At 36.8% G+C, this 13071-nt stretch overlaps 1 protein-coding gene across 1 annotated transcript in view; it reads right to left on the bottom strand.

Moving 5' to 3' along the window:
- PIEZO2 (piezo type mechanosensitive ion channel component 2) overlaps window positions 1–13071 on the bottom strand; it is a 295110-nt gene that overhangs the window by 32764 nt on the left and 249275 nt on the right. Inside the window, exons 33-37 of the mRNA XM_057397456.1 lie at window positions 12624–12695; window positions 8641–8744; window positions 6472–6570; window positions 3934–4042; window positions 2901–2966 (exon numbers count right to left, since the gene is read on the bottom strand). Of these exons, the coding sequence (XP_057253439.1) occupies window positions 2901–2966; window positions 3934–4042; window positions 6472–6570; window positions 8641–8744; window positions 12624–12695 (450 nt within the window). The remainder of the gene's footprint in view (window positions 1–2900; window positions 2967–3933; window positions 4043–6471; window positions 6571–8640; window positions 8745–12623; window positions 12696–13071) is intronic.

Genomic DNA, 13071 nt, shown 5'->3' with positions numbered 1-13071 from the left:
GCTTGAACCTTGCTGAGTTTTAAAGTCTAATCTGCCTAAACAGTCTCTGACTCCCTCCTAGCTTTCCAACTACCTAAACACACCACTCTGTATTTACAGTTTCCAAAGTCTCTCTTTTTTAAAATAGGCTACACTGTTTCATCAGTGATCTCAGATCAACTAGCCCAACTAGGATAAATCATATAAATCATTTATCAAACATGACTCTTGCACCATTTTGCCAAAACAATACACATTCCCATGAGTGGGCCTTATGGGTTTATACCGACAACAGTAGCTTTAGCTTGCTCTACACAGCTGTCCCAAGTTCTTATTTTAGTAGTTCCCTTAGCATTACCAACTGCATTTCTCAGCCCCAAACCAGAACTTTCAGTATATTTTTCTTTTACTCACAAACATGCATACCACACTACAGTTCTTCGTGCGTAGTGTTGCACAAATACTAAAAAAATTCTTTCCAACTAGCCGGTTTCATAGTTAGTTGTCCCTGCTGGGTTGCAAATCCCAGAGAATTTGCTATAAAGATTGATTTCAGAGTAACCAGACTAAGAAATACCAGAAAATTGCCCCTAATCTATATGCAGGGACAAAATGTTTGAAGCAGATACTAAGGAGCCAACCAACCTATGTGCTAAATCATAACGCTTTTAACAACTTCACTTCTTAGCTGTACCACAAGATGGCATGCAAAACTTTGTGGAGTGCACATTAGCTCCTTAGAAAGAATGCAGAATGAAGCTACAATAAAGCAAAAGATTTCCTATGGAGGAACATGCATGTATCTCTGAGTGTGCAGGCAGGGTTGCATTCACATATGTGTAGAGTGAAACTAAGGAAGAAAACTGTTAGTGGTACATTTCCGTGAAGTGGATGCTGAAATGGCAGTATGTACCATTTATCTGAGCGATGCCATGGAACTGGCCTGGTCTGGAGCATTTAGCCCACTTCACTTGGTCATACAATTATTTCATTCATGTTTTGCCCTTTTTTTATTTTTTTCTAGGTCATTTAGAATCAAAGATATTTTATGATTTATCTACTTGTTCACCCATATTTCAACATGAAGATCTTGAAGCTAAAGGAAATCTTTTGTAAATTACTTGTAAGGCTGTTTCTACTTCAAGAACCATTCATTCCCTTCAAATTCCAGGTAATATTATGAATAGGTTAAAAGAAAAGTATCGCTCATACACAAAAATATACAACACATGAATGTTCTCTGTTAACCCACACTTCCTCTCTGTTTTGGGTGACATGGTTTAGTGTGGGGTGTCCCTGCCCACGGCAGGGGGGTTGGAACTAGATGATCTTAAGATCCATTCCAACCCTAACTGTTCTGTGATTTTATGATTCTACAATATATAATTTCTACTACTGACTTCAGGAGAAGCACAGCTTTCACATTAAAATCATGTTTATTATTGACCACCACTGGCATGCCATAGTCTCGTGTTTTGCCAAGCACTTCCAGTCCAATCTGAAAGGTCATTTTTCTCTCTGGGATGGAGGTGATGTGGTATACATTTTTAATGATGCCGTACCTATTCTGGCAGCTTTGCTGTTCTCAAAACTTTTAAAAATAATCTTTTGGGGATCGATTTCATCTAAATATCTTCAAAAAGGGAAACATTTATGTTTTGAAGACTGAAGACTCAAAGGGTCAAATACAGAGAAGGCTTCTCCCTACCTGAGCGTGGGAGACAGTATTTGATCTAAGGTTAATAATGATACTAATTGCCAGCTATTTTTTCCAACCATCTTCATTAACAAATTTTACCTAGGAATGGTCAAAGTATTTCAACAAAAATATAAATCACTCAAACTGACTATTTCCAATATAAATTAATTACAAACCTCATTCTCTTTCCCTAACTCCTGTGTAGCACCAACAATATTTCCCTAGAAATGTGTTTGAGAGATTCACTTCAGTGTTTTAACACAGATAATTGTGCGGTCAGTAAGTAACAAATAAAAAAGCCCCCAGACTCCATCAAAAAAAACCTACAGGAATGCAACTCATTTATTTGAGACCACTGTGCTTGCGAGAAAAAAATTACATTTCCCACATCCTTGTAACATCTTCCACCCTGTGGCTCTCTTAGGGGTACAATTCTAACTGGACCTGTGGGAACCTATTTTAAATAGAGAAGAAAAATAGCTTTTGAAGAAAAAGTCTCCCTCAAGGTAAGCCACGATGAAGGCTTACTTAAAAGGACACTCTGTTTTCTTCTTTTACTCCAGTTAGAAACAAAAAAGCCAAGCACAGATTTATGATCTATTACACTTCTTTGCAGCAAAACTTTTGATATGGGCAAGATCTTGCAAACTGCTGGCATTTCTTCTCTTGTGCAGATCATCCTTACACCTGATTATGAATAAGAATGTATAAGATTTGGAGAATCCAAGCTTTTAGAGATTGTTGCACCATGCTGCATAGGTGAGTACCAGACAAAAGCATAATATTAACCTTGCTAAAACACACTGAGAAAACACAAGGTCTTTGTGCTAATAATAACATTTCAATCACTCAAAAAGAATGGAAATTTTCACACAGGGCTGTATGAAATCAGGACTGGAAGCTAAGATTATGTGTAAGTTGTTATACAAGTAAATTATACATCAAGTAATCAAGTCTGAGCCTGCACATGTATTTATTAAGGTGTGTAGAGAATGAGTACAGTAGCTAATAGTCCAGGAATGGAAGTTCCTATCCTCAAGACTTGTAAATCTGTCAACTAAAAACCCAAAAGTAGTTTGAAAGTCCCCACTACACATTAGAGTGGATTGTATGGCTTTTATACAAGCCTGGGATCACTGCAATGCTGTCTGTCATACGCTGCTCGTGCCACCATTCACAAGTGCATTGTAACAGCAGAGAAACCCTCCTTCTGCCTTCATACCTGGCCCATCAGATTTCTTCTTGACAGGTTCCTCCTCACTATCTTCACAGTCCGCATCAGTACCACCTATTGAAACAGTGACACTGTTGAAGGGTGGGTGTAAATGCCATTCAAGCTAGAAAATGATACAGTTACTAAGCAGTAGTGATGGGTCCATTACCTATCCCTGTAACAGAAAGCATATTTCCATTTCTAAAGGACTCAAGTGAGGGGACAAGGGACAACCCTGTTAGCAAAGGTGTTCATGGATGACCACCGCTCTTGTAATTTGCAGTGGCATTTCTTACTAGATAGGCTGCTGAGCAAAATAATTTGTTGGTGTAAACCCAGGCAATTTCTGTTACACCGTTTCATGTGACCTATATTTACAGGAAGAACTGAGGGACAGACATACGACTCTAACTCCTTCTATCTCGTATCAAGTAACTGCAGCTACAGCTTCAGTGGCAGCAGACACTTTGTCTTGCAAGAACTCTACTTCCACAAATGTCTTCATACAGCTGAAGCTTTCTGCAACATGTTGAGTCTTACTACCTGGCAAAGTTCTGGGCATGTGTCTTGCAACTCCATGGGAAACACATATATGCCCCTCTACTCTTCTCCAGTGTCTCACTAGGAGGGTGGTGAGACAGCGGAACAGGTTGGCCAGAGAAGCTGTGGATGTCCTGTCCCTGGAAGTGTCTAAGGCCAGGTTGAATGGGGCTTTCAGCAACCTGGTCTAGTGGAAAGTGTCCCTGCCCACGGCAGGGGGGCTGGAACTAGATGGTCTTTAAGGTCCCTTTCAACCCAAACCACTATGATTCTGTGATCCTCCTTTATCTCCCCCAATGAACATTGTGTAGAACAGAAGAACATAGCTATGGCTGGCCTTGGCTGGTGCAGGGAGAGACAGCCACTCAAAGATAAACTAATTTTTCCAGTTCCTTGTCAGAACTGAGAACACTTACCCTCTAAATCATAGCTGCCTTTCACTACCAGGAACAACAGGCAGTCTAGTTAACACTATGTTTTTACAATGAAAAAGTCTACCTACCATCCCCAGATCCTTTTTGCCTTCGCTTCTCTTTCCCAAAAGTTTTCTTCTCTTTGCGCCTCTGCCGTAGTGCTGTTTTAGGGTCAGTAATCCAGGCCTGGTAAACAAACTGGAAGGAACAAACTCATTTATTTCAAGGTTCTTCATGTTTTGAGAGTAAGCCATAGAATAAGCCACAAGCAGGACTATATAGCTTGAGTAAACACATTCAGATCTGCAGGGGTAAGGAAATATTTTGAATCCCAACTCAAACACCTCTGCTGCAGATCTGCTGAGTTTTTCATGTGCTATTTTTGCGAGCATAAAACCAAATGTGCAAACACTTGTGGGTGAACCAAGTTTCATTAGAACCCACAAAAAATCATGCTCTGAACTTTGGGAATTAATACCCTGTTGTCTTTATGGGCTACTTCACCTGAATCTCTCCATTTAATCCTGTATTTCTACTTTATAATTTTACAGGCAAGATACAGAGTAATGGAAACATTAAGTGCTGCAATTAAGTAACTAAAGCATCAAAAGATGTAGTGATATCTCAGTACAGGTATTTGTGCTTGTACATCTTTTATACTTAAGGTATTTTTATACTCACCTGCAGATCCCAATGGAACATTTAGATTTGCTATCTATGTACCATACCAAACCTGGCAGTCAGGAATTCCTCACATTTCATCCTCGTTTTGACAATGGCTCCCTTTGTTGCTTCAGATAAGCCAGTTATGAATCCTTCTGCTATTGGTTTCCCAGTTGTAAAATGAAGACAGTAATACTCACCTATATACCCAGAGTATTTTATGAGGCCAAATACTACTCACAGCACTCACTCAGATCAACAGTCTGTTGACCTGTACGACTACATGAAGCATAGAATTGGCCTAAAATATTCATAAATGCTATAACAATGGATGAAAGAAAAAAGTAAAAAAAATAAAAATACCCTAAAGTAACTTTTGAACAGTTCTGCTCAAGCTGTGAAGGATGGTTACAGAAAAAAAGAAGCAACACTCATACCTTTTTTTCCTCTACAACATAAAATGTGAAAAACAGAGACCAAAGTAACTATCTTCTCCACATCTCTTTAGGACAAAAGATGCTCCTTTGCTACTTTTATGGTTTTAATTGAAAAATGGTAATCATCTTCAAAATTGGCACTACATTGTCTTCTATGTCTAAGCAACACAGGCTGGTAACAGAGACAGGGCAGGAAACACAGAGATGCAGGCATGAGCACAAAATAAAGCACAGTAACAAACCAGGTCTATCAATTTGCAAGACAAACATGCAGACAATGACAACACCACACGTATATCTCAGGGAAGCTGGAACAGTCCCTCACAGGACAGAATGATAAAATTTCTCTTTGGTTTATTTCTATATCTTAAATTTGCATAATACAAATTGCTTTGGAATATTAAAAGAACTTTTAAAAAACTGTCAAACTGACTTTAATTTAAAAGAGAGAAATACTTTTCTCTGTTTTGTGAATTCTACACCAATGTAGAAGAAATTAGCTTGGTACTGTTGATAAGAAGATCATCTTCCAAATGTCTCAAGATCTGTACATTTACTTTTATATGTCTACAAGCAGCACATGATAAAATATGTGGCATCAGATGTACTGGTTTCTCTTTGCTTTGTAATAGGTGCTTTCTAATGAAGGCTATCTGGGTGAATGTTAAGTGAAGTGGTTATCTGGGTGACAGTTAAGTGAACTAATACTGTACAACTACTGAAAGTCAGAAACTGTCAACATCTGCTGAAAAATTGTATGCTAGTCACAGGCATAGTGTGAATAAAGAAATTAGAGGTAAGAGGCAGATTTGGAAGAGGGTAGACGATTAGAATGAAGAAAAGGCATTGGATTAATAAATTTAATGTAACTAACTATGCTAAAAAGTGAATATTTTCAGAGGTGGCTGGTGCATACGTATGTATTATTTTTAGATTTTTACCACTGGACAAACTTTAAATGCAACATCTTTTATGCTTTGGAGCTGCTACACTCAATCGGTAACGCTCACTCCTTACAAATATCATGTTACATATATGGAGTGTAAAATGATACACAGTCCTTCAAAGGTAGGAAATGCTAAATGTATTCCAGGAGGACAAGAAAGAAGATGCACAAATCTTTTTTATGAATATAAAGGGCAAAGTAGAGAACTAAAATGGAGTTTGGAGGCGAATGTGTATTTTACAAACCTTTTACCAGCTTTCTGAGATCAATTACCACCGTGTCCCCAAGATACATGCAACTTGATGTGACCATCATGTATAGCAATATCAGAAGAAAACAAGAGTTTGGGTCTGCATTTTCTCTCTGGGACTGTAGTTAAAAAAAGATAGACCTCTTCTCTTGTGGCTTGGCCACTGCAAAAGTGTGAGATGTATTGTATTTACTATTAATAAATCTTTGGCTGTCATTTTTTTTTTTAATCTTTCATATAAGAGGAAAAATGCAGACCAGGACAAAGGTATACACTGCATCAGGAACTATGGGATGGGTCACATACTGAGCATTTGCAAAATCTCAAGTACCTTTGCTGCTTTGATTAAGTACTGAAGAATAGTTTTGGGTAGTTTAATGATAGACTTTGGCAAGGCTAGAATGGCTGAAGCAAATTTCCCAATAGCTCTCTATAAAAAAGGACAAAGCAATAGCAATTAGTAGGAAACAAGAAAATGTTAATAAAAATATATATTAAATGATTGTATCTAGATTATTAAGAATGAATTTACATTTATAGACTCCGATGTGATAAAAGATTCTTTGTGATATTCACAATAAAATTTCAATGAGATGATTCTTAACTGCCTGCATTCTCTAACAAATAAGATCTCCATGTTAACCCCTGAAGTATTGCACACAATTTAGACTAAAAGAAAAATCATCACTTAAAAGTAATTATTTGGTGGGCTCCCTAACAAGCAATTCACTTTGCTAGTACTTTTATTAAGACCATGTACATGGTGATTGAAGGCAAATAAGGTGCAAAGACTGAATGATGAACAAGCTTTCCATAAACAAAACTGCCTTTCTGTTCTATATAACTCTCCTCCTATTTAAAGCTGTTCAACATCATCATGTTGCACATATTGCAGCACTGTCCATTATACAGAATGACTGGCCAGGATTTAGAAATAAAGACCAGATCCTCCATCCTCAGCTTGGTAGTTTCAGGTCCAAGATTTAAAAAATAAGACCAAATGAACAAAAACCCCAAAACCCAGAGTAAATGAAAGAATCCTATTAGCTCCTGACCTCAAGTTTAGAACTCTTCAAAATCTCAGTGCTTGGCACCAGGATCTCTGAACAAAATGTTGGCACCAAGTCTTTTAAAAAATCATCAGAAACACGAATGCAAACTTTCTTCTATACCTTCATGAAAACCAGAAAGAAAAATGACCTAGAAATTCAGGAGCTGTTTTTATGGTCCAAAGTGAGTTAACTGCAAAAAATATTTCATAAAAAATTAGGGTAAGCAGTAGAAAATAAAGCTTACTCATCACATTTTTTTTCATCCAGATTTATTTTTCTTTTTTTAAGGTCAGAAAAAGATATTTCCATTTCATTACCATGCAGGCAGTTCAACAAATGTGATCAGTTGGTAATGTAATATAAGTATATAAACTAAAAGCACAATGTATCAATGGATTACATAAAATATTTCTTGTAATTTAGTAATGTCATCTGAGAATCTCTGTTTGGAAGATATTGTAATAATGAATAGAAGAGCATGGAAGCAATTTTGGGCTCTTGCTTGGGCTGGCCTTTCAGTAATGCATCAGTTCCGCTATGACATGAGCTTGTATCCGGATAGGAATAACTCATCTGCAAAAAGCTACCTGTTTGCTTAAGCTTTTGAAGTTACAGACCTGAAAAGGCTCTGTGGTATATCTGAGAATTATTCATTGAGTAAATCTTTAATCTTAAAGATGATTAAAGCAATCCTATTTGCATGGCCGTTTCACTAACGTCTTTACCCAAGTTCTTAATTTAAGCCAGGCGATTCAACACCTGGTCCTGTCTAACATCAAGACAGTAGGAATATGTAGTAACTCAGGAAACTTCAGCTGTCTTTTTAACATCACAATATCCTCTTACTTCAACACAGTCTGTCACTTAAAAAGCAAACATAATAATTAACACTATCCTGAAAAAAGAAAGGAGAGAAAGTGATGTGGTCTAAGTTTATTATTTTAAACATTAAGCATTTTTTTAAACCAAGGATATATTTTTCTGGTCCGCTGGGATCAATAATAAAATTATGTTTTTTTTTAAAGGATGTATCCTTTTCCATGAAAAATTGCTAATTTTGGGGATCTTTTCCTCATGGAAAGATAAGATCTACTCAAAACCAGAAAACCACTGAAGCATCGTACAGCACTGCCAGAGGCAAGTCAGCTTCCTCACTTGTCTTTATTGAAACACAGAAAAAAGAAAGCTCAGATACTTCACTTTTGGTTTTGTATTTTTGGTTTGCTCAGGCACAAGCGAATGAAGATACGATTTCACTATAGTTCCTGCAGGAATCTGGCCATGCTTAAAACAGGCAAACTTGCATTTTAAATTGGCAAGAAATTTCATTTCCAATACTTTTCAGGTCTACTTTAGATGTACTGGCTGCTTTAATGTATGTGCCAATGTCACAAGAAGCCTACATTTTTTTCCAGATGTCAACTAGAAAGCAAATTACCATAAAGTACCTGAAATGCAGATTTTTTTCGAGGCTCTTCCTCTTCTTTTTTCTCCTCTTCCTCTTCCTCTTCACTGTCCGTCTCAAACAAATAATAATTTCCACTTCTGACCACTAAGTGAAACAAAATATTTGCTTATTTTCTTGAAAAGTTCTATTCTCACCTGCCCAAAGAACTATGAGCAGCCAGTCAGTCATTTAAAAATTCATAATGAGGAGAGGTGAAAAGAGAGAAGAAAGAGGTGAAAAGGTGTCAGACAATTTATTTGATGTTAGTCTGTGATATTTTGGGCATGATGAGAAGTATACAAGAACTAAAGAAAACATCACCAGAAGAAGAAAACATAAGGAAAAAACTTGAAGTGTATGTACCAAGTTACTAGGTTACATTTTTTAGAAAAAAAAATGGCAGTTCAGTCTAAACTAATTTGGAACTGATAGTTATATGAGGGGGTACAAAAAGCCCAGCAGGTAGGTAACTGAATTTACACGAACAGTACCACTGGACAAAAAATACAGAACTTCTCTTTAAAATGCTGAGGCATCCTTTAAACTATGGAACAGGATGGTATTAGTTAATGCTATCTTCAAACAGTTAAGCTTTGATGAGGTAATGGAAAACCTTGGTTTGTTTAAAACAAATCACTTGGATTCTGTTACTGTGATCACAAATGAGTTTCAAATTTTTGCCCATGGATTCAGAAAGGTTCTGAAACCTTCATACAGTAAAATGCACAGTGAATAAGCTAGGCCTTATATCCTTGAACAGAAGCAATGTTTTTATTTCTCAGATGGTAACAGGCCTACATGAATGAACAAGGTAAAGAAAAGAAATGAAAAATGAGGTAATGAGCACGAGAAAAATCAAAATCACAGCATTACATTCAGCAGTAAAACTGGTAAATAATTTCCACATTTAAGCTGAAATATTTAAAGGAGTTACTTAGATGAAATGTCACACAATCTGACTATATGGAGCAACATATATTTATATTAAAAATTATATTTAACCCTCATTATAGGTTTCTGGAAAAGTAACAATTGCTTTAATTCAATCATACCTTGAATTCTACACAGGTCGCCTGTGCACAGACGACCACACGTAACTACCATAGAAACCTCAGCGTAAGCACACTGTGAAATTTGCCAGAACTATTGGGTCATAACTTCATCATCTAAAAGTCCTTCACAGAGGGAATTTTGTGCCTCATGTGTCTAGTTATGACTTTTAACATCAATGAACTCCCTACAGATGGACAGAGAGACAGACCACTTCAGCAGTTTTAATTGCTAAATGAGATGAAAACAAAGTTTGGAGATTTCTTAGATCAAGCAAATTTATTTGTTGCACTGCCTTCTAAGAACACCCATTTAAAATGCATTAAAGAAATAAATGTATCTTGAGACCCAGTAATCTACTGTCCTCTTTCGTAAAAGAGTATCTTGTAACCAGCAACAAGAATTGTCCACCTAGAAGATCAGCAGGATAAGGTCTGACATCTAGGGGAAACTTCTACTGCAGTGCAGTTTCTTAAAGCCTCAGAGTAGTATCTGGTCATACTTGGAACAGCTGAGCTGGCAGAAAACAAACCTACAGTGATCTCCCTCCAGAACTTTTCAAGTGTATCTGAGGGGACACTGTAATTTAGCAGTTATATCTCTTTTACAACTGAAGAGGAAGGTATGATTGAATAGCAATAATGCATTCTTGCACACATCAGAATGGAGTAAGAAGTGTGTTAGTCACCTACAAGGATTACTAAAGAGACCAGATTTTACTAGTAAGATAATTCATGGCCAGACTGGCCTTGAAGACCCCTTTTCTACTGCAAAAATAGGAGTCTCTCCTGCTAAGAAAAGGCACTTGCAGTCTTTCCTTGCGGGATGAGCTGGAGGAGGCAAAAAGGAAGCCATGCAGGAGAAGTTGGCATAATATCATCTGCTTGTGCCCAGAGGGAAAGAGCTCCCCAGAACAGGTACAAGCACCACCTTTTCCATTACATCAGATGCAACTCTGCATCCAAGGAGAAGCTGAGGACCTCAAAGCATGTGGCCCCAACTCCTGCTATCTTTGTGTCGTTCTGCAAGCACAAGCACAAGAGGAGCCATACCTCCCTACAAAGGAGACTGTGACTGAGTGTCAATGAAGAAACACTCACTGCTGTTTCCTATCTGTTCTACTCAGACCCAAATTTATAACTATATTTAAATTCCCATGATATACAAAATTATGTTTCTTTCTGTATAATAAAATTATAACAAGTGGCAGAAAAATAGCAATAAAAAGATAAACATTAGAATTGGGATAAAAGCTCAAGCTTGAGCAACTTCAATACATACATATATACAGTCACAGACACAAAACAATTTACTGAGAAAAACAGCCAGGTGTAGCAGAATGCTGCATATACAGCACAGCGTTTCAAAAAGGATAGATGGGGGATATCAGTCTATTTCTGGTTTGTGTGCCTGTGAACACCTACTGTCATTGCCGTGTTTCAGAGAGTGCGGACACAAATCACATGGCAGGCAACCACTGTTTGCAGTATTAGGGTCTGTGATGTTTCCCACAAGGTTTTGCATTATTGCATTAAATAATTTCAAGAATGCTCACTGTTTTAATGCCAAAATGCAAGTTGTCACCTAAGAACATTGAATAATGAGGGGGAAATAAGTAAAAGCCAAAGTCAATATCTCTTCTTGAGCAGTTCTTCTTACTACAAAACCAGTGGTGGATAAAAAAAGAGACCATATCCCATTCCTTCAAAATCAACACAGCTTGAAATTCTACAGTAAAAACTCCCAAATTATTATTTTGATCTCTTTGTCTTTTTTGCCCTTTATAAAAATAGGGCAAGTTTATTTTCATGATACTTTTGAAAAGGGATAGGTCTCTCTAAAGTGGCAGTGTGCCCTTTAGAAAAATAAAAATAGAGGCACAGTTTACTTGTGACTTGATAGAAATAAGCATATGACATTCTGTTAAATGCTGTTGGCAAATATATATGATGGAGTTAAATACACATAGGTAAACGAAGCAGTATCTAGATGTGTAAATGAATTACTTGGAGTAACTCTTTTAAACTAAATGACCAGGCACAATACAGACATTCATATTTAAATCTGATCAGTGCTATACACTTGAATGTTTTTTGAATCTTCAGAGGTTATTAACTAGCTCATGTCTGATTTCCTACCATAAAGATCCAATAGAAGGATATGTAATTTGAGACTGCAGCCTACTCAGTTTTCTTGTTTTACCCAATCAATAACTAAGGGAAAAACCCTACTGTATGTCTGGGCTGGGCTACAAAAAAATTAAGATGTCATAATGATACAATGATATGAGTGGCAGAAGCTATTAAATTCGTGTGCACAAGGCTGAACATACTTTTGCTCTCAGATAAACATAAAAAAAAATGGAAAAAACAAAACAAGTGGCATCAACAGAACATTAAAGTGTGATGAGACATATTCAGCTGAGCTCTACACAGAGTAGTCCTGGGAATTGTCCTGCTGCTTTACTATGGTGCTCAGATTTCTACAGCTGACAGTAGAATAACTGATGAACTATAAAAAGAGATGTATGATGTGTGTATATGAAAAAGAAATTATGACTAATCTTAGAATTCATTGGCAAAACTTTTTCTTCTCATTTTTAAATATATTGTGCTTTGCAGTAGGGGGTAACTGAGACTGTTGAGGCCAAAATAGACTCTTTTTTGGCACATTTATCTGATCTAATATTTTTCTGAGAATGCCCCAAGTATCATGAGCTAGCTATGCTTCTGACACACAAAAGTTCGAAGTATGGCTAAACTCACTTCTTGAGGTCTTGGAAGTAGAAATCATTTGTTGAAAAACCCCAAGCCTTCTATCAAGTCACAATCATAAAATCAGGCATAAAACAAACATGTCATGGGAATGCCTTCATTCTGGTCAAGGATATAAGGGTTAAATCCACATATTTGTAAGATGATTGAGAAAACCTACTGGAAGCATGATCAACCCAAGGCCGCCACCACAGCTTTTTTTTGCCCTTGGCTTTCTCTTTGTCTGCTTCTCCTAAAATAAAATATGTTCAAATATTAATTTTACAAAATGAGAAACATGTTTCTTACACTGATTAATATTTTTTAATTTCTCTTAAAAGAGCTAAATTTTTACGAGCACATCAGATGTCAGATTTATGATTCTATGATCTACTGAACACATTCAACATTAAATTCATTCAGAAGTATGACCACCAAGCAGAAATACTGATTTATGCAGCAGTTAAAACAACCTTCCACTCTAAACCAGCTAAGATATGCAGTTTTGTGTTTTAAAACATACAGTCACAGTTGACTGTAATTTTCAACAAGGAAATATTTTGCCTCCTCTCAAATCCTACTGTATTTCAGGCTCCAAAAATTTCCAATCCACTAAGCAATAATGCCAA

Source organism: Pezoporus wallicus, unplaced genomic scaffold (assembly GCF_028554395.1).
Source record: "Pezoporus wallicus isolate ANWC-B61680 ecotype Strahan unplaced genomic scaffold, APGP_CSIRO_Pwel_v1 contig_227, whole genome shotgun sequence".
In the NCBI taxonomy this organism is placed as follows: Eukaryota; Metazoa; Chordata; class Aves; order Psittaciformes; family Psittacidae; genus Pezoporus; species Pezoporus wallicus.
Note: the sequence above shows the minus strand (reverse complement) of the source record. Positions and strands in the feature narration are given on the sequence as shown.